The 21,799-nt window shown below is 44.2% G+C and overlaps 1 protein-coding gene across 5 annotated transcripts in view; it reads right to left on the bottom strand.

Moving 5' to 3' along the window:
• Nucleotides 1-889: 889 nt before the first annotated feature.
• TTF1 (transcription termination factor 1) overlaps nucleotides 890-21,799 on the bottom strand; it is a 32,056-nt gene continuing 11,146 nt past the window's right edge. For 4 of the 5 annotated variants that reach the window (XM_032257684.1, XM_032257685.1, XM_032257682.1 and 1 more), the window contains 6 exons: nucleotides 18,723-18,853; nucleotides 16,347-16,581; nucleotides 13,666-13,755; nucleotides 12,188-12,253; nucleotides 3,703-3,788; nucleotides 890-1,988 (listed from right to left, as the gene is read on the bottom strand). In XM_032257684.1, coding sequence (XP_032113575.1) covers nucleotides 1,807-1,988; nucleotides 3,703-3,788; nucleotides 12,188-12,253; nucleotides 13,666-13,755; nucleotides 16,347-16,581; nucleotides 18,723-18,853 — 790 coding nt within the window. In that variant the 3' untranslated portion in view covers nucleotides 890-1,806. The remainder of the gene's footprint in view (nucleotides 1,989-3,702; nucleotides 3,789-12,187; nucleotides 12,254-13,665; nucleotides 13,756-16,346; nucleotides 16,582-18,722; nucleotides 18,854-21,799) is intronic. The other variant, XR_004262438.1, reaches the window with a different exon arrangement.

The following is a 21,799-nucleotide window of genomic DNA, read 5'->3' on the forward strand; positions in this document are numbered from 1 at the left end:
CCTGACCTCAGGTGATCTGCCCACCTTGGCCTTCCAAAGTGCTAGGATTACAGGTATGAGCCACTGTGCCTGGCCTCTTCAGGCTTTGATGTATCTTACCAAATTGCCCTCCAAAAGGAACATACAATTTATACTAAGTTCTTCTCCACTTGAAATATCTAGGGTTGTTTTGCTTTCCTGATTGATGGAATAGCTCACCATTGAAATTATCTTTGAATATCTGACAGTTGTGCCTGACACCGACACTTTTGAGAACCTGGTTTGCCTCTGTTGCCCAGGCTGGAGTACATGGCACCATCATAGCTCAATGCAGCCTCTAACTCCTGAGCTCAAGTGATCCTCCCACCTCAGCCTCCCCACTAGCTGAGACTATACTCGTGGACTACCACACCTGGCTAACACCTTTTAATGATGAGTGTAACAGAGAGTTCCCTCTCTCCCTTCCTTTTTTTGAGATGGAGTTTCGCTTTTGTTGCCCAGGCTGGAGTGCAATGGTGTGATCTCCGCTCACTGCAACCTCAGCCTCCCGAGTAGCTGGGATTACATGTGCCACCATGCCCAGCTAATTTTGTATTTTTAGTAGAGATGGGGTTTTCTCCATGTTGGTCAGGCTGGTCTTGAACTCCCGACCTCAAGTGATCCACCTGCCTCGGCCTCCCAAAGTGCCGGGATTACAGGCGTGAGTTACCACACCTGGCCCCTTTCTTCTTCTTTTGTGGAGACAAGGTCTCACTGTGTTGCCAGGCTGGTCTCAAACTCCTGGGCTCAAGTCATACTCCTGCCTTGACCTCCCAAAGTGCTGGGATTATAGGCGTGAGCCATTGCACCTGGCCTGAGCCAGTTTTTCTACAAGCAATGGAAGAGATTGCTGTTTTTTGTTTTTGTTTTCAGTTAAACACAAGGTAGGTTCAGTGACTTGCTTTGACAGGACATCTTGTATGAAAAACACCTATCTTTGAACACTAGAATCAAACTCAGGAAGATATGCACACTATGATAGGTACAAAGGAAAGAGATGAATATGAGGGAACAGTGGATTCACAATTTCCATCTAACACAAATGCGATACATACATACATGGAGAGCAGCAAGCTAAACAACTGGAAACACAGCAGAAGGGCATGCTTTTTTGAAATTGCTAACTTTCTCATTTTCGCTCAGTACCCATATAGCTGAACTTATGTAATGAAATGTTCATAGGATGTGACCCTATTCTCTGCTACAGTTAGAGGGATTTGTGAAACTTTTATCCTGTAATAAAACCATTACTTGTCATTATTTATTAAATCAATTCATATATTCCTTTTTTCATTCAAATACACTTTTATATAAATGGTAATACATTTTAATGCTCCAGAGGAAAGAGTATAAATGATCATTTCATACTCTTTCTTCTGGCCATTGTACATTCTTTATTCAACATCAATACTGAAAATAGCTTTACTGACATGTATATAAATATAATCAACTGAGAAAAAGGGACAAGAAATAGTAATCTCAGTTTCTCTCTCTCTTTTCTTTCTTTGACAGAGTCTTGCTCTATCTCCCAGGCTGGAGTACAGTGGTGCGATCTTTGCTCACTGCAACCTCCGCCTCCCAGGTACAAGTGATTCTCCTGCCTCAGCCTCCTAAGTAGTTGGGAGTACAGGCGCAGGCCACCACACCCAGCTAATTTTTGTATTTTTAGTGGAAACAGGGTTTCATCATGTTGGGCTGGCTGGTCTCCAACTCCTGATCTCCGGTGATCTGCCGGCCTCAGCCTCTCAAAGCGGTGGAACTGCAGGTGTGAGCCACTGCTCCTGACTTTCAACTTTCTTTTTCTCCGTCCTCTCCTTCACTATCGTCTTCATAATAAAAGATGTCTCGGAAGAGGAACACTTGCTTGGGTGCTGCAGGAGTCTGGATTTCAGTGCCTTTTTTCTCCATCATCTTTTCTAACTTTTCTTTAAGCAAAGGTAGAGTAGTCTCATAAAGGTAGTCGATGATCTCTACAGAAAATAAATTTAATTGTGCAGTTATCTGTCTGTACAAGGCCTCTTATCAAAGTCAAGGCATATAGGAGGCTGGTAATGACTATGAACCGTTCTAGTTGTTGCTGTGTGTAGGGTTTGGCTCTAACTGGTTTACTCACATTCACTTCTTCAATCCTTGCAGAAATCCTGTGAGGTACGCACTATTTTTAACTTGTTTTTCAATTGAGGAAACCAAGGCATTAAAGACATTAAGAGACTTGCCCATGGCCATGGAGTTCATAAGGATTCAATCCCAGGTAGTGATGTGCGCTGAACACAAAGATGCATTTCATCATAGCCCAGGGTACAGTATCATCCAAATGGTGGGTCCAGGAGAAACACGAGTGTTGCGCAGATGGCATGAGACAGCGCAGGCCTGCAAGCTCGTCAGAGAAAATCCAGGCTCTGGACTCAGTCTGGGGACTAGGAATTGTTAGGTCTGAAACGAGGCCCAGAAATCTGTATATATATTTTTTGAGACAGAGTCTTGCTCTGTTGCTCCAGTTGGAGTGCAGTGGTGCAATCACGGCTCACTGCAACCTGGAACTCCCAGGCTCAAGCAATCCTCCTACCTCTGCCTCCCGAGTAGCTGGGACCACAAACACGCACCACTGCCTGGCGAATTTTTGTATTTTTTTGGTAGAGATTGGGGGTGGGGTCTATGTTGCCCAGAATGGTCTTGAACTCTCACCTTAGGCGATCCTCCCACTTTGGCCTCTGAGAGTGTTGGGATTACAAGCATAAGCCACTGCATCTGGCCAGAAATTTGTGTTTTTAACAAGTTCCTCACGTGGCTCTGATGACTGACTTTGGGACTTACGTATCTAAACCATCCACAAATAGCTACAAAGAAGGAACTGGGTGTCCTTCATTCTTTCTGGAACATGTGTATGCTTCTCTGTGTGTATGGATGTGAGTGCATGTGGATGTGTGTACGTGGATGTGTGTGTGAGTGCATGTATTGTGTGTGAGTGCATGTGTTGTGTGTACATGCATGTGAGTGCATGTGTTGTGCGGGTATGTGTTGTGCACGAATGCATGTGTTGTGTGTATGTGCATGTGTTGTGCCTGAGYGCATGTGTTGTGCATGTGGGCATGTATTGTGCGTGAGTGCATATGTTGTGTGTGAGTGCATGTGTTGTGCATGCGGGCATGTATTGTGCGTGAGTGCATGTTGTGTGTACGTGCATGTGTTGTGAGTTGTTGTGAGTGCATATGTTGTGTGTGAGTGCATGTGTTGTACATGCGGGCATGTGTTGTGTGTACGTGCATGTGTTGTGTGTACGTGCATGTGTTGTGAGTGCATGTGTTGTGTGTACGTGCATGTGTGTGAGTGCATGTGTTGTGAGTGCAGGCATGTGTTGTATGTGAGCGCATGCATGTGGTGTGCACGGCATGTCATGTGTGCATGTGCTGTGTGCACATGAGTGTGTGTGTGATGGCAACACCAGCAGCACTCAGTTATTTAGAGTGGTCACTAAGTGTCAAGTACCATGGTGACCACACCTTACATGTTCATGATCTCATTTAGGACTTCTGAAAGTCCTGTCAAGTAGGGATTATAATCTTCACCATTTTGCAACTGATGAAGCTGAGGCTCCAAGTTCAGTCACTTGCCCTGGTGACTCTCATTACCAGCATGTGTCACCAAACACCATGTTCTTAACCATAAAATATGAAGAATACTGACCTGGAAAAGTCTTTTTCTGCCAAAATGGGACATAGATAGCTTTCAGCCTAGAAAATTTAGTTTGGACGTAAGATGGAGGAACATCACTTTAGAACGGGAAAGAATAGAGAAAAAGCAAGTTAGTTTAAAAATGTATCATTTCAATACAGTGTAGTAAGTACATTTATCCAGGTGAGTTTTATGGCTTTCTTATAAAATCATCATACATGTGTGATAAAAATATGACACAATTTTTGTGGAATATGGAAAGCTATTGTTTACTTGGTTTAAAAAAAAATGTAAAGGGGGCTGGGTGTGGTGACTCACGCCTGTAATCCCAGCACTTTGGGAGGCTGAGAAGGCGGATCACGAGGTCAGGAGATTGAGACCATCCTGGCTAACATGGTGAAATCTCGTCTCTACTAAAAATACAAAAATTAGCTAGGCATGGTGGCATGTGTCTGTAGTCTCAGCTGTTCGGGAGGCTGAGGCAGGAGAATTGCTTGAACCCGGTAGGCAGAGGTTGCAGTGAGCCGAGATTGAGCCACTGCATTCCAGCCTGGGCGACAGAGTGAGACTCTGTCCCCCAAAAAAAAAAGAAAAAAAAAAAAAAAACTGTAAAGGGGAAAAAGAATCAGTAGTACAGAATAGATTCTGTTTAAATTAAAATAACTTGAATGACTAGTCGGTAAAGTATAAGGCCAGCTAATGTGCTGACGCTTATCTTGTGCCCTAAGTGCAGCAATAAATAATCCTCATGACAACTCAATGAGGGAGTTACCACTCTCCTCCTCATGCCGGAGAGAGGAAACTGAGGCACAGGGAAGCTGCCCAAGCTCACACGGCTAATCAGGGTTAGAGCTGGGGCTTCACTGGGTAGTGTGAGTCCAGATCCTACCCTCTTAACCATTACACTCAGGACATATACATACTGGTCACAATTCAAAGACAGATGTTCCCTGATGTTTATTTTTCAAAGCTAAAAAAAGCAGATGCTTATGACGTTTTGGTATGTGTTCAATTTACAATACATTTCAATTTACAATAACTAGGTCAGAAATTGTTCTTAAATTGTTTTTTAAAGTAAAAACCACTAATGTAACTTTTTGGGTGCTTTTTCCTAATAAAAGGGGAACATTAAAAAACAACTAATCCAGTTGTTAAAATGATTACATGAAGAATTTGATCTATTAAGTATGTAAAGGTGAAAGATGATCAGATTCTTCCGACCTCTTCATCACAGCAACCACTAGTTGGGCACATATGTGCCAGGTACCAGACTATGTTTCTTTCCTGCATTGTCTCCTTTTTTTTTTTTTTTTTTTGAGACGGAGTCTCCCTCTGTCACCCAGGCTGGAGTGCAGAGGCATTATATCGGTCCACTGCAACCTCTGCCTCCAGGGTTCAAGTGATTCTCCTGCCTCAGCCTCCCAGGTAGCTGGGATTACAAGCACCCGTCACTGTGCCCGGCTAAATTTTTGTATTTTTATTTTTTTTTGAGATGGAGTTTTGCTCTTGTTACCCAGGCCGGAGTGCAATGGCGCGATCTCAGCTCACCGCAACCTCCGCCTCCTGGATTCAGGCAATTCTCCTGCCTCAACCTCCTGAGTGGCTGGGATTACAGGCACGCGCCACCATGCCCAGCTAATTTTTTGTATTTTTAGTAGAGACGGGGTTTCACCATGTTGACCAGAATGGTCTTGATCTCCTGACCTTGTGATCCACCCGCCTCAGCCTCCCAAAGTGCTGGGATTACAGGCGTGAGCCACCGCGCCCGGCAATTTTTGTATTTTTAGTAGACACAGGGTTTCACCATGTTGGCTAGACTGGTCTTGAACTCTTGACTTCAGGTGATCCACCAGCCTTGGCCTCCCAAAGTCCTGGGATTACAGACTGAGCCACTGCACCTGGGCCATTATCGCCTTTAGCCCTCCAAATGGCCTATTAAACCATTATGCAGATGAGGTAACAAAGGCTCAGACAATTAGGGAACAATTGCCCAAGGACTTTAAGTAAGTGGAGTCCCTGGACTCTATGCCAAATCTGTCTCACTCTGAAACCCCAGCTCTAAGGCAGCTGGAGCCTTTCCCCTTCCCATAATGCTGTGCGCCCAACATGATGCAGACCCAAGCCCATGCTTCGAGGAATAACAATAATTGATCTGGACATTTTAAAACTAAGCAAGTGTTACATCTCATTAAGTGGAGATGCTATCCTTAAATCCTGCTTATGTAATTCACAAAGAAGTCTTTAAGAATCTGAGGAGCCAGGTGTGGTGGCTCATGCCTATAATCCCAGCACTTTGGGAGGCGGAGGCGGGCGGATCACCTGAGGTCGGGAGTTTGAGACCAGCCTGACCAACATGGAGAAACCCTGTCTCTACTAAAAATACAAAATTAGCTGGGCCTGACGGCACATGCCTGTAATCCCAGCTACTCGGGAGGCTAAGGCAGGAGAATTGCTTGAACCTGGGAGGTGGAGGTTGCAGGGAGCCAAGATAGCACCATTGCACTCCAGCCTGGGCAACAAGAGTGAAACTCCTTCTCAAAACAAAAGAAGAATCTGAGTAGGCTGAACCTTCAATACAATTTTTACTATTATAATTTGTTATTAAAACTTTGAGAGTATATAGTATTTCAAACAGTATTTGAGTAGATGCCATAATCTCTATTTTAGAGTTTTGAGATTTCTAAATATTAAACAGATAATCAGTTCATCAGTTACCCTGTCCAGATTTTGTGGAGCCCTTTTATTTATTTTTATTTAATTAATTTTTTTTTTTGAGACAGGGTCTCACTCTTCATCCAGGCTGGAATGCAGTGGTGTCACCTGGGGTCATTGCAACATCTCCCAGGCTCAAGTGATCCTCCCACCTCACCTCTAGAGAAGCTGGGACTACAGGCACGTGCCACCACACCAAGCTTATCAGTTTTAAAATATGTAATTTTACTTAAAACCATAAAAACCCATTTTAATTTAAAAAAAAAATCATGTGATCTGAAGCAATGTCACAAAGTACACACAAATCTAATAGAAAAGTTGAAATTTTTTTTTTTTTTTTTGAGATGGAGTCTCACTCTGTCACCCAGGCTGGAGTGCAGTGGTATAATCTCGGTTCATTGCAACCTCTGCTTCCTGGGTTTGAGTAATTCTCCTGCCTCAGCCTCCCTAGTAGCTGGAATTACAGGCGTCCGTCACCATGCCCAGCTAATTTTTGTATTTTAGTAGAGATAGGGTTTCACCATGTTGGGCAGGTTGGTCTTGAATGCCTGACCTCAAGCAATCCACCCACCTCGGCCTCCTAAAGTGCTGGGATTACAGGCGTGAGTCACCACGCCCCACAGAAAAGTTGAATTTTTAAAAAGAGGTTTGACATTATAAAGGATGGCTTTGTCAATATGAGTCATTCTCAAGATGGGAGCTGGTAGGGTACACATCAGTGTCACCTCCTTCAAAGCCCCTGGCATCCTCCCCTTTTGGGGCCTATGGTACTGAAGAGTGGGTGCCCTGTCCCTCAGATGAGCTAGAAAGGAAACGGCTTTGGGACCAGGGCATGTGTCTGAGAGTCCTGACAGGCCCTGGACTAAGAGGTTCCAATTCTCCAAATTCAAGAAGGGAAGAGACGGACTGTCCTTTCTTCTTAGATTATAATCCCAAACCATAAATAACTAACCACTAGAACCAGTTTAAACCCTTCCTAATGGTTCAGCAGAATACTGACTAGAAACAAAACAAAACCCTTCCTAATGGACCAATGGCAACCTCACACCAGTAGCCACGCTCTGGAAGCCAGCCAGGCTGCAGCAGCCTCACCCTACTGTCTACCTTCCAAAACCAAAGGCCAAACAATCCCTCAATATCCCTGAATCTGAAAGTCACTGATACCTGAGCCCCATGATGCTTGGCAACACATAGAGGGCCTGTGCTCTGCAGCCTAGCTCTCCCTTGCTTAGCAAGCAATAAGTTCAGATATCGAGAGTGGTGGCCTCTCCAATGGCAGGAAATTGATTAAAATGCAAGAACTATGTGCAGTGAAGTCTCACAGTGAAGGTAAAGACAGACAGCTTATAAACACAAGATCCATGTTCAATCTCACTTGTCAGATGAGAAATGCAAATGAAAACCACAGGGAAACTGACAGATGCTTAAAGAGGAACCAGATCTTTATATAGTCTCAAAATGTCTCCCCATAGCCATTTCTTACCACCAAAGGAAGAACTAGTATTTTTATATAGTGGAGAAAAGAGGCAGATGCTGCCTTAGCCAAATAATCAAAACGAGAAACACGTGCCTTGTGACATAATGCAGTGATAGAGAACATCAGGAATATGCTGTACTCCTGCCTGGAGGACACAGCCTGAATGTCCTCAAGAGGAAATATCAGACAAATGCCAACTGCAGGCATTCTACAAAACAGCTAGCCTGAAATCCTTCAAAATTTCACTATCATCAACAGCAAAGATGGAAGATCTTCATAGATTAAAAGACAGTAAGGAAGGCTGGGTATGGTGGCTCATGCCTGTAATCCCAGTACTTTGAGAGGGATCACTTAAGGCCAGGAGTTCGAGGCCAGCCTGGGCAACATGCCATAACCACATTTCTACTAAAAATACCAAAACAACAACAACAAAATGGTTGGGTGTGGTAGCTCACACCTGTAATCCCAGCAATTTGGGAGGCTGAGGCAGGTGGATCACCTGAGGTCAGGAGTTTGAGACCCCATCTCTACGAAATTTTAGCCAGGTGTGGTGGCAGGCACCTATAATTCCAGCTACTCAGAGGCCGAGCCAGGAGAATCACTTGAACCTGGAAGGTGGAGGTTGCAGGGAGCCAAGATCATGCTATTGCACTCCAGCCAGGGCGATGAGAGTGAAATTCTGTCTCAAAATAAATAAATAAATAAATAAAAAGCCAGACAGGGTAGTTCGTGCCTGTAATTCCAGCTATCGGGTGGCTGAGGCACGAGAATCGCTTGAACCTGGAGGCTGCAGTGAACTGAGATCACACCACTGTACTCCAGCCTCCAGCCTGGGCAACAGAGCGAGACTCTTGTCTCCAAAGAAAAAAAGACATTGAGGAAATGGAACAGTTAAGCAACGTGTGATCCTTGCTTGAATCTTGAATTAGGGGGAAATGCTATCAAGGGCATCACTGGGACCACTGGTGAAATCTGAATGTGGACCGTGTTTTGGAGGGTGGTGCTGTGTCAATGTGAAACTTCCTGATTCTGATTGTACTGTGGTTATGTAAAATAACATCCTTGCTTAGGAAATAGTATCTACCACTAACTCTTAAACAGTTATGAAGAAAATTGTATTCCTTTGGAGGAGGGAGAGAGGGATGATAAAATGAATGTAGCAGAATGTTCAGAAGAGGTGATTATGGGTGAAGGGGATCCAGGGTTCTTTCTATTATTCTTACCACTTGTTTAGCTTTTTGAAGCCTTTAAGAGACTTTGCATACATTTCATTTCCCTTTCTTGGGTGTCTTCAGTGGCAGGTGGGGTGGAGGGTGGGCTAGTCTGATTTATTTGGTCCAGAGCACAGAGACAGGAAGTCCCGAAACACACGCATGCATCACAGCTTCCCTGTGTTCTGTGGCGCTGGCACACCACCCCAGACCTACGCAGCGTTTCCTTACCCAAGACTGTGCCCCAGCACTGAAGGGCTGGCACTCTCTGTGCCCCACCACTGAGAGGCTTTCTCGTTATTTTTTGTAGCTATAAGGAATTTCACTGTATGGGTAAAATACATATATATAGCCAGTCCCCTATTAACAGGCATTTTGCAGTCAGTTATTCTGTATACAAGTCATTTCACTATGTGTGAAGTTATTTTGTCGAATGTATTTCTAGAAATGGAATTATTTGATTCCAAATGGAATTACTAGAATTATTTGAATTTTGAAAGGTACTAAGGCTGCAAAGTATGTAAAATTTACCAAAAAAGATAACGATACTTGGAGGCGAATGTAGACGTTTAATAAGGACGGCTGGATTTTGAGTTGCTGAACTGGGGTGATGGGTACGTGAAGGTTCATTTATTTTATATCTGTCTAAAATTTTCCTAATAAAGTTTCTGAAAAAAAAAAATTGGGCTTTGCTAATAAAGCAGTCCTTAGAAGAAAACATACAGCCTTAAATGTACATTACAAAGAAAGAAAAATGGAAAATGGAAAATGAGCTAAGAACCCATCTCATGAAGCTGAAAAAAAACAGTAAAATCAACTCAAAGAGAGCTGAAAGGAGGGTATGATAAAGAGCTGACCGTACAATAATCACAAGATGGGGTCAGTGCAATCAGGGCTGGGGCTGTGAAAAGACGATCTCTGGTAACTCCTATTCAGGGAGAAAAGAGAGTAGGCATGAACAGCCAACGTTAGCCATCGAACATCACTCCGATTCTGCAGACATTCTGCGTAAACCATCTCTGGAAAATAGACACTGGTTTCCTGCAGGGCTGCATGGCTGGTGGGTGGTGAGGGGATACTTTTCACTGTGTTTCCTTTCACTTTTCTTCAATTCTGGACTATGTAATCTATTACCTATTCCAAAAAACAGGTAAAATCAAACTGAACAGTCAAGTCCTTTTTCCTTATGGGTGGGGCATGATGTTCAGTTCTGCATTTGAATTCTTACACACCACTAAAGCGTTCTAACTGGGAACCGACCAAGTCATTTAATCAGCGAGAAAGCACCGGGTCTCAGCAGGGCAGCATATCAGAATCACCTGGAGCCCTGAACAGTTCCCGATGGCCAGACCCCACAGCAGACCAATCCCGCTCGTGTGGCACTCGTATTTTTTAAAAGTTCCCCAGATGATTCTTAAGTGAGAGCTGGGCTGAAAACCACCGAGCTAGAGAATTGCTAGTGTTGAGAAAGGTAATTGGAACTCCTAGATGTCTGGAGTGTGTGCTGCGCTGTCAAATGCCTGAAGTATCCTGAGGCATGGGGGTCTGGCCCTGCAGACCCACCCAGCCTGTCTGCTGCCATCATTTTACACTGTCCTGGGCCACCCGGCCCCTTTCCAGTCCCTTGGATGTGCCCAGCCAGTGCCAGCTCAAGGTGTCTGCGTTCACTCCTCTCTGTCCGAATACTCTTCAATCTCATCCACACATGGCTACCATTTCTGCTTCCCAAAGTCTTCCCTAACCACCCTATCTGATTGCCCCCCGACCCCCAGTCTCTTCTACCCTGTTTTTGTTTGCTTTTTGGTACCATGCTGTCTGAAATGAGCTTATTTGTTTACAGTCTCTTTCTGGAACGAAATGTGAGTTCCTTAACTCCTTATTTATCTCTACCTTTTGTGCTTGGTATACAGAAGGTAGCCAATAATTATTATAGTTTGCTATCATTATCATCAATGTAGGCTTTAATTTAATTAATTAATTTATTTATTTTAGAGAAGGGGTTTCAGCGTGTTGGCCAGGATGGTCTCGATCTCTTGACCTCATGATCCGCCTGGCTGAGCCTCCCAAAGTGCTGGGATTATAGGCGTGAGCCACCATGCCTGTCCTATCAATGTAGTTTTTAGGTTAATTCTATAATATACAAAACTTGGTATTTGTGTCAGCAGAATGAAAGCTCCACCAGCCAAGGAATTTGTCTTTTGTTCAATGTTGTATCCCCAGAGCCTAGAAAAGCGCCTGGCATATAGGCACTTGTATTTGGTAGGTAAAGAGTAAGTCTAAGCCTTTGATTTTTCAATAATTGAACTTGATAAAATGTATGTATTGGGAAAATACCTACAATCTCACCTCCATTGCCTGCCGAGGTCAACTCAACTGTATGGTAATACTGCCTTACGCAATTGTTTTTCCACTGGAAAACTGAAATAGGAGGGAAGTGGGTGGGCCATACATATTACGCTCCAGCTAAAATCTGTAATCACAAAACATCTGAGGTGTGATGATGTATGTGACATTAAAAAAAGGGAAGGAAAATAAATAGCATATCTAACTAATGAAATATTTACTATCATAAAAACCTCATCTATCTAGCAGCTGACAGCCTTTATGTACAGTTTGCTCCTAAAATTATGTTTTCCTCTGCATTAACAAGTTGGTTTCCTAGCAAATACACTGAATTTTAACCACCACTTAAACAAAATTCCAAATACAGCATCATTATCAGCCCAGTAAAATGATAGGCAGTTATTATATTGTCATCTCTAATTTTAATTAGATTTTTATTTTTTTGAGACAGAGTCTCACTCTGTCACCCAGGCTGGAGTACAGTAGCACAATCTTGGCTCATTGCAACCTCCATCTCCTGGGTTCAAACAATTCTCTGCCTCAGCCTCCCAAATAGCTGGGATTACAGACACCTGCCACTACACCAAGCTAATTTTTGTATTTTTAGTAGAGACAGGGTTTCACCATATTGGCCAGGCTGGTCTCAAACTTCTGACCTCGTGTTCCACCCGCCTTGGCCTCCCGAAGTGCTGGGATTACAGGTGTGAACCATCTAGTATGACATTTTAGTTTAATATTAAACAAATGGTCTTACCCTATGGCACTAGCAAGATCTTCCCAGTCTATTTCATTAGTATCTTCCACGTTTATTTCATACAACCTGTGGGAAAAAATAAAAATTAAATTTTCAAGCAAAATCAGCATGACAGACATCTTCAGGGACACATGGAATGCTGACAGCTGGAAGGTTCCTGTGCATTTGCCCCATTCCAGCTCCCTCATTACACATGCCTGGTGAGGTCAGTATCCCAGCCCAAGGTTAATCCAAGGTCAGTGAGTTGGTGGGCTACAGAGATGGGCTGAAAAGACCCCTCTCCTCCTTCTGAGTCCTTTACGTCTCTCACCAAACTATGTTGCTTTCTCATAGTAAAAAACACCACCTCATGATTCAGCACAGACACACAGGAAGAGTGCATCTGTACTATGTGACAGACACTGTGAAGGTCTTTTTTTTTTGACACGGGGTCTCGCTCTGTCATCCTGGCTGGACTGCAGTGGCATGATCATGGCTCACTGCAGCTTCAGCCTCCTGGGCTCTGGCAACTCTCCTGCCTCGGCTTCTCAAGCAGTTGGAACCACAAGGGCGTGGTATGCTGCCTGGCTAATTCTTAAATTTTCTGGTGGAATTATGGGCACGATCCACCATGCCCAGCCAGTTAAAATGCACAAATTCATTTACAGTAACCCTGCACACCATTGGACTCTACAGACAGGGAAATGGTGCCAAGAGAGTCAGTCACGGGCTCTTGACTGCATGACTAATGAACCCAGGCCTCCTTGAGATGCCCTTCTTGGATCTGCTAATCAATGCTCTCTCTCTAGCAGGGAAGACTGGGCGGGGCATAACCACCCCCTTGATCCACCCCTAGGAAAGAGGATCAGGAAACCCACAGTGAGCCTTAGGCAGGGTTCATGCGTGAGGTAGAGGGAATGAAGGCGGAGAGCAGGGCCAGGACCCAAGGCTTCTGCTGCTCTTTGCTGTTCCTCAGTAGACATGGGCCAGGTCCACTAGTCTCACACGTATCACAAAATAGGCCCATGTCTCCCTTTCCCTCGCCACCCTTCAACACTTCAGGGGGGACCCTGCAGGGACCAGAAACTCAAAGACAAAACCAAAGACAAGCCAGGATGACACCAGCAAGCTGGTGCTGGAGCACAGGAGGGCTCTGTCTGAATCACCTACCCCCATTTTCCATTGGGCATAATAATTTATATCCATATGAAATGCTTCAAAGACTAAAATAACTACATGGAGTACATAGTATGTTTCACGTTATTTTCTTTTATCCTCCTGAAAGCACGAAGAGGTAGGTACGACTATCATCATCCTCAGTAGGTGAGTTAAGATGGGTAAACTGAGACTTGGGTAGGTCATATGCCCACAATACATGCAGGAAGTGCTGGAACAAGGATTTGGACCTTGGCAATCTCACTGCAGACTCTGCTGGGTTAACAGCTTCTCTTTGACTAGAGACAGAAACCGTTAAGAGGCCACTGTTTCTATTTCCGTACCTTTCAATTAGGTTGACTTTGGCCCGCAGGCCATTAACTCCATAGTATATGCGCCGACCATTGGTCATCCTCTTGGTTAGAATTTCTGTCCTACATTAAAAGGAAGAAAAATATAGTTAATTTTCAAGGGTAGAGTTTTCATTAAAATTTCCTGTATGTTTCTCATCTAAATTGCTCTCATTCAGAACCAACTTCTAACTTTTCTTTCTTTTTCTTTTTTTTTGAGACAGAGTCTCACTCTGTCGCCCAGGCTGGAGTGCAGTGGTACGGTCTCAGCTCATTGCAACCTCCGCCTCCTGGGTTCAAGCGATTCTCAAGCCTCAGCCTCGGAGTAGCTGGGATTACAGGCGTGCACAACACCAGGCTAATTTTTGTATTTTTAGTATAGACGGGGTTTCACCATGTTGGCTAGGCTGGTTTCAAACTCCTGGCCTCAAGTGATCCACCTGCCTTGGCCTCCCAAATCGCTGGGATTACAGGTGAGAGCCACAGTGCCTGGTCCTCAATGTATTCTGACTATGCACACACAGCCATTGGTCTTATTACCATTGCCAGCCTTGGAACATCAAATAAGACAAATTTAGTAAAGTGATAAATAATTTGACGATTGCTCTAATGCCAAAGCTAGCAGCTGCAGGCTGACTGGGGTTTCTAGTAAGGGCCGTGGCCCAGTTAAAAATATTTTAAAACTACTTATCTTGAATAGCAAAATGTGTCACAATCTGATAGATCATTAGCTGTTATACTTACATTCTTGGTAACGGAGTATATGATACACACTCTGATCAACAGCACTGTTGCTCTTAATGACAGCCATCCACGTTTACAGGTTGAAATGTACCAGTGGTCACTTCAATGTTACGTAAGGTACATATATGTTCAGAGTTTAAGTTTTCTATTTTTATCTCAAATTAACAGCAAACTCTTGCATGATTACCTTAATTATGCTGATCTTGAAGCAGTATTACCCTTAATAATCACTACATCTTTTTTTTTTTTTTTTTTGAGACAAAGTGTTGCTCTGCCACCCAGGCTGGAGTGCAATGGCATGATCTCAGCTCACTGCAACCCCAGCCTCCCCAGTTCCAGCAATTCTCCTGTCTCAGCCTCCCAAGTAGCTGGGACTACAGGCACGTGCCAGCACACCCAGCTAATTTTTTGTATTTTTAGTAGAGATAGGGTTTCACCGTATTAGCCAGGATGGTCTCAATCTCCTGACCTTGTGATCTGCCTGCCTCGGCCTCTCAAAGTGCTGGGATTACAGGCATGAGCCGCCGTGCCCAGCCCTCTTTTTAACGCCGGTGTATCATCCTCCAGTCGAGGCTTACTACTCACTCTTCTTTTAGCTAAAAATAGAGAGTAGAAAGAGCTCTGGTTCCTTCAACATTCCCGGTTCTTTGGAGTTTATTTCCCCGGAGTTGTAAGGTACATAAACAGTGTGATCCAGGAGTCTGCTTTTAACATAAAATATGCCTACTCTGGATTTCACTCCTATTTATTATTCAAGAGCCACTGAGTGCCCTTCGTGTGCAATGTGGGGTGTCAGGAGCATCCCGAACCACTGGTTTAAGGAGTCTCTGCAGCTGGACATCCAGCTCTGCAACTCTCCAGGTCTTGGAAGAGCTATATGCAGCAGAGAATGTGTGGCAAGAGCAGGACTGAAACTATCTCTATGTGACTGATGCAGCCAGGAGTATGCCTACCTCACTTCCTCTGAGGAACTGCTGAAGTAGAAAGCATATTAGAAGGGCGGAGCTGCTACTGATCACTACACTTGTGATTTCTCTCTGTATGTTCCCTCCCTTCCTCCCGCCTTAGCCTCCTGAGTACCTGGGACTATAGGCATACGCCACGACATCTGGCTAATTTTTGTACTTTTGGTAGAGACAGCGTTTTGCCATGTTGGCCAGGCTGGTCTTGAACTCCTATGATCTGTGATCTGCCCGCCTCAGCCTCCCAAAGTGTTGAGATTACAGGCGTAAGCCACCATGCTCGGCCCCTGTCTTTTCTTCTAATGTTACCAACAGACTGCTACCTTGTTTTATTAAAGACTTAGAAAGACAGTAAAGAAATCAGAAGTCAATATTCAGTTTTAAAAACGTTCAGGTTCTTGCAGCTTGCACATCCTGCACACGTACCCTGGAACTTAAAATAAAAACTAAAATTTTTTTTTTTAAAAAAATGCTGGGTGTGGTGGCTCATGCCTGTAATCCCAGCACTTTGGGAGGCCGAGGTGGGTGGATCATGAGGTCAGGAGATCAAGACCATCCTGGCCAGCATGGGGAAACCCTGTCTCTACCAAAAATACAAAAAAATTAGCTGGATGTGGTGGCACACGCCAGTAGTCCCAGCTACTCAGGAGGCTGAGGCAGGAGAATTGCTTGAACCCAGGAGGCAGAAGTTGTAGCGAGCCGAGATCGCGCCACTGCGCTACGGCCTGAGCAACAGTGCGAGACTCCATCTCAGGGGGTTGAAAAAAAAGGTTCAGGTTCTTTAGGAGAAAACCATATACTCTTCAATGCATCAGGGCTAGTTAGGTGCTAATTTAAATCAGACAGCGATACTGAAGCAGCGGGGCAGGGGACTAGACATGACACATAAGCTTCCACACGGCAGTTACGCAGATGTTCTTGGTAACCTCACCTCTCCACAGAAGATGGAGAGATAGAGGGAGAACTTACCACTTACTTTTACACTGCATCCAATTTCTGCTCTTCACTTTAGCTTCTACTTCTACCCAAGATATGCCTTTGTAGAGTTTTTCCCGAACAATTGATAGGCAACTTTCAGGATCTTCCTGGAGTTTGGAATCCACGTCTTCTAACTCCTGGGGAGACATTTTCTTTAGAATCACTTCTTCAACAGCCTTGATTAGTTTCTGGGTTTCTGACTTACTCCAAGCACCACGATTTCTTTCTGTAGATATAAAAGGATGGTCTTACAGTTGCTAATCTATTTGCTTTCAAACACAATATTAAAAATGAAATGATAAATCAGGTACTTTTCAGAAATAATGGGTATCTCAATTATAAAGCAATAAAACTAATAAACACAATTATGTACATATTAAAATGAAATTATTAACATGGTCCTGGACTCTTTTTAAGAATTAAAGCCAGAAAGTATTAAAGAAGTCCCTTCTTTTTTTTTGACATGGAGCCTCACTCTGTCTCCCAGGCTGGAGTGCAGTGACACAATCGCTGCTCACTGCAGCCTCCGCCTCCCGGGTTCAAGCGATTCTCCTGCCCCAGCCTCCTGAGTAGCTGGGACTACAGGCGCACGCCACCACGCCCGGCTAATTTTTTGTATTTTTAGTAGAGATGGGGTTTCACAGTATTAGCTAGGATGGTCTCGATCTCCTGACCTCGTGATCTGCCCACCTCGGCCTCCCAAAGTGCTAAGATTACAGGCATGAGCCACCACGCCCGGCAAAGAAGTCCTATCTTAAAGCAATTTTTTTTTTGAGACAGATTCTGGCTCTGTTGCCCAGGCTAGAGTGCAGTGGTGAGATCTCAGCTCACTGCAATTTCCACCTCCTGGGTTCAAGCAATTCTCCTGCCTCAGCCTCCCAAGTAGCTGGGATTACAGGCACCTGCCACCACGCCCAGCTAATTTTTGTATTTTTAGTAGAGACAGGGTTTCACTGTGTGGGCCAGGCTGGTCTTGAACTCCTGACCTTGTGATCCACCCGCCTTGGCCTCCCAAAGTGCTGGGCTTACAAGTGTGAGCCACTGTGCCGGCCAAAGCAATGTTTTATTTATTTATTTCAAAATAGTTGTTCATCCTGTTTCTGAGAATAATGTCTCCTGCATGAAATTGTGAGGTTCCCAACCGTTTAATGGGGGAAAAAACCAACCAAATGACTTTTATGTTATGTACATGTCTCCTGGTCAAGCATTCCTAGTGTAACATTAATAGCCACAGTGATACCAACACAGTACTTGATGAAGGCACCTGAGGATTTCTGAAGGTTGATCTATGGCGGATGCCCAAAGCATCGATGGTTCACCCTTCTTCACCAGACACCCACAGTCACGCTAAGTAAGGAGCCTCACACTGGCAGCCTGCAATTCTCTTTGGTTTGGCCCACTGAATGTTACATTTTCCCCTCATTAACAATTTGGATGAAATTTAAAAATCAAGAGATTTCCAAGAAAGAAAAAACATATCTAGAGTTCACAAAATTAAAAAAAAAAAATTCAAGATTTTCCCTTTACTTCTTGGAAACCTGAAGAACTGGCTGCAAGGCACTACCTGTGTGGCTGGAGTGTATGAGCCCCCGTGCTAAGCAGTAACCCCGATAAGGACTGTCTTCTTAAAGGAAACCTTTGAGGACAGGGAGATAGAGACAGGAGGTCACCAACACTGGTTTTGAGAGAAGTCCCCGCCCGACAGGCACGAACTGCACGCCTGCCTCCCTCCCAAGGTGCCCCGCGCCACCACAGGGAAGTGACCCTCCGCCCAGGCTCTACCACCAGTTTCTTGGGGATCCTGGTCCACTTGGCAGTTACATTTGCATGGACAGTTACTAACGTGTAGTAAAAATCAATCTAGTAGGTAAAGGTTGCATGGTTTCACTGAATATACATGAGGAAACCAAATGAATTAGTATAGAGAAGAGCTTAAGAAACAAAGCTCTCGGCCAGGCATGGTGGCTTACGCCTGTAATCCCAGCATTTTGGGGGGCTGAGGCAGGCAGATCACAAGATCAGGAGATCGAGACCATCCTAGACAACATGGTGAAACCCCATCTCTACTAAAAATACACAAAATTAGCCAGCATGGTAGTGCATGCCTGTAGTCCCACCTACTCAGGAGGCTAAGGCAGGGGAATCACTTGAACCCGAGAGACGGAGGTTGCAGTGAGCTGAGATTTTGCCACTGCACTCCAGCCTGGCAAAGAGTAAGACTCCGTCTCAAAAAAAAAAAAAAGAAAAAAGAAAGCTCTCGCAGAAGATAGGTCTATGGTGATTTCTAGGCACTGGATCAGTTATGGCTGAACAGGCCTGTCAGGGTTAATTTCTTCACAGAGGTGGGCACTGGTGGCCGCCACTTACGACTGCTGATCTGGGAGAACTTCAGGGCCACGGAGAGGCTACTGCGGGCCACCATCTCGCCAATCGTTTTCCAGTCATTCCCAAGGAGAGACTGGTACATCTTTAACTTCTCGGTATCTCTGTCACTATACCTGAGAAAGGGAAAATGTTTTAGAAGTTTAAACTAACTATGAGGTTAAAAATGATACTCTCATCACGGTACGCAGCAACTGTGGGAAAAGCTGAATGGGGCCAGCTGTCAGGAAACCTGGTCAGAGCTCTCTTCACTTCCTGTTGGTGTCTCAATGGTAGTTATCCTACCAATCAATCAATCACTGAAGTCCCAGACCAGAGGCCTGGCTCAAGTGCACAGCAGCCAGAGTAATCAGCCCTTACTTAGCTCAGAGCCTCTGTCCCTGTGGTGGAAATGGCCTTCCTCCACCCTGCCTGGACAGCGCCTGCACACTCGCCAGTGCAGTTTAAAGGGTGCATTTTTAGGGAGTGCCTCCCTGACTCCCTTAGCCTGAAGGCCCCTTGTTGACTGCTTCTGGAGAGCCCCGTGCTTCTCTTTCCCAGCACTGTTCACACCTGCGTTCACACACGCACAGGCTCCCTCGTTCAGGTCTCCTCCTCGACACCCGCACTGCCCGACAGAAACATAATGCGAGCCCCTGACAGATTTTCAGTTTCCCACAGGAAAATTCACCTTAACTGAGTTTTAATAAAACAAATTTCAAGAATATGTTTCTTACATGGACGTGTTGTTTGATGAAAAACAAAAACAAAGAAATATATATTTAATTGAATTCAATATATTAAAAATGCTGTCATTTCAATGTGTTAGCAGTATCAAAAAATATCAATGATATATTTTACATTCGGTTCTTGATCTTGAGCCTTCAAAACCCAGCATGCGTTTTACTCTGACAGCACACCTCAGTGTGGACTAACTACATTTCAAATATTTGACAGGCCCAGAAGGCTGCTGGTCACCATATGGGCAGACACAGCTCTAGAAGGTAAGTTCCATGAAGGCAGAGACCTTGTCGGTTTTGTGTACTATGGTATCCATAATGCTTGACGGACAATAGGCATTCCATAAACATGCAACAAATGGCTTGCTCTCAATATGTAACTACTTAAGAAATTTAAAGTGCATTAGTCCTACATAAAAATTCATATATTAAAGTACTAAAAAAAAAAGCACTATAATATTATAAATAGATTTTGAGATTAAACACCCAAATATTTAAGTAAAGAAAAAGCAATCTTTATAACATCTTAAGACTCCTATCTGAATAGGAATGTGGTTTACATCATCACTAAGGCAACACAAAAGAGTCCTAGGAAAATGCTAACAATTTCTTTTTTCCTTTTTTTTTTCTTTGAGACAGGGTCTGGCCCTGTCACCCAGGCTGGGGCACAGTAGCGTGATCATGACTCACTGCAACCTCCTGGGCTCAAGTGATCCTCCCACCTCAGCCTCCCAAGTAGCTGAGACTACAGGTGCATGCCACCATACCAGGCTAATTTTTGTATTTTTTGTAAAGCCATGTTGCCCAGGCTGGGCAAACTCCTAATCCAGTGATCTGCCCACCTTGGCCTCTCAAAGTGCTGGGATTACAGGCATGAGCCACCGCACCCAGCCAAAAATAAACAATAACATTGTAGAGTTTTCAGACATTTGTCTGTAAATGAAGCGTATGGTGAATAGAAACTGGTTATTCTTCACTATTTTCTTTTTTGAGACAGAGTCTTGCTGTGTTGCCCAGGCTGGAGTGCAGTGGCACGATCTCGGTTCACTCTAACCTCTGCCTCCCGGGTTCAAGCAATCTTCCTGCCTCAGCCTCCCAAGTAGCTGGGATTACAAGCATGCACCACCATGCCCGGCTAACTTTTGTTATTTTTAGTAGAGATAATGTTTCACCATGTTGGCCAGACTAGTCTCAAACTCCTGACCTCAAGTGATCTGCCCAGGCTGGTCTCAAACTCCTAATCCAGTGATCCACCCACCTTAGCCTCCCAAAGTGCTGGGATTACAAGTGTGAGCCACTGTGCTTGGGCTATTCTTCATTATTAAGAATCATGGCTATCAGCCAGGTGTGGGGCCTCAAGCCTGTAATCCCAGTATTTTGGGAGGCCAAGGTGGGTGGATCACTTGAGGTCAAGAATTTGAGACCAGCCTGGCCAACATGGTGAAGCCCTGTCTCCACTAAAAATACAAAAATTAGCCAGGAGTGGTGGCACATGCCTATCGTACTAGCCTCTCGGGAGGCTGAGGCAGGAGAATCACTTGAATCCAGGAGGTGGAGACTGCAGTGAGCCAAGATTGTACCACTGCACTCCAGCCTGGGTGACAGCGTGAGACCCTGTCTCAAAAAAAAATAAATAAATAAAATAAAATAATAATTCTTCGATTTTTCACTGTATACTTTTTTTTCAGTCAGAAGTTGCTTAACTTATAAAAATATTCTAAGGGGGAATGATCACTACAGCACAAATAATACAGCACAAGTAGATGAACTGTTAGAGAATGACTCTAAAAATTACTCTAAAAATTTCATTCCTCTCTGTGTGTCGCAGGTGGAAATACATTACCTCAGCTGCCACCATTAACTTGCCAAAAGCATTCTTGTAAGTTCCATTTAAAATGTCACCTTTAGTGGATTTTCTTAAAGTTCTATTCACAACCGTCTAACCTTGGGGTTCGGGCAAAGCAGGCAGGGCAGGCCCCAGTCTGTGTGTGAACTTTCCTCACCTAAGGCTGATTTCTTTCAGTAAAAATTTTCAAAAGGAAACTGCGGTCTTATCAATTTGGAAGTTTAGGTAATGACCTATATCTTGGTTTAAAATCAGAGCTAAGCAGAACTCAACTGCCATTGCCAGAAGATTTACGAAACTCGCCTCTCGGAGAGGTCAAGTAGTTGAGTAGAAGGTAGTTTTCCGAAGCAGAGCTAACAGCTGACTGCTTTGCCCTCTGTCCTTGAGCAGAGTGCTAACCCAAACACTTGATCTAGGTTTGTTTGTTTTTATTTTTTTTTATTTTTTATTTTTTTTTATTTTTATTTTTATTTTATTTATTTTTTTTTTTTAGACGG

Source organism: Sapajus apella, unplaced genomic scaffold, assembly GCF_009761245.1.
Source record: "Sapajus apella isolate SASKATOON/1434 unplaced genomic scaffold, GSC_monkey_1.0 scaffold97, whole genome shotgun sequence".
NCBI lineage: Eukaryota > Metazoa > Chordata > Mammalia > Primates > Cebidae > Sapajus > Sapajus apella.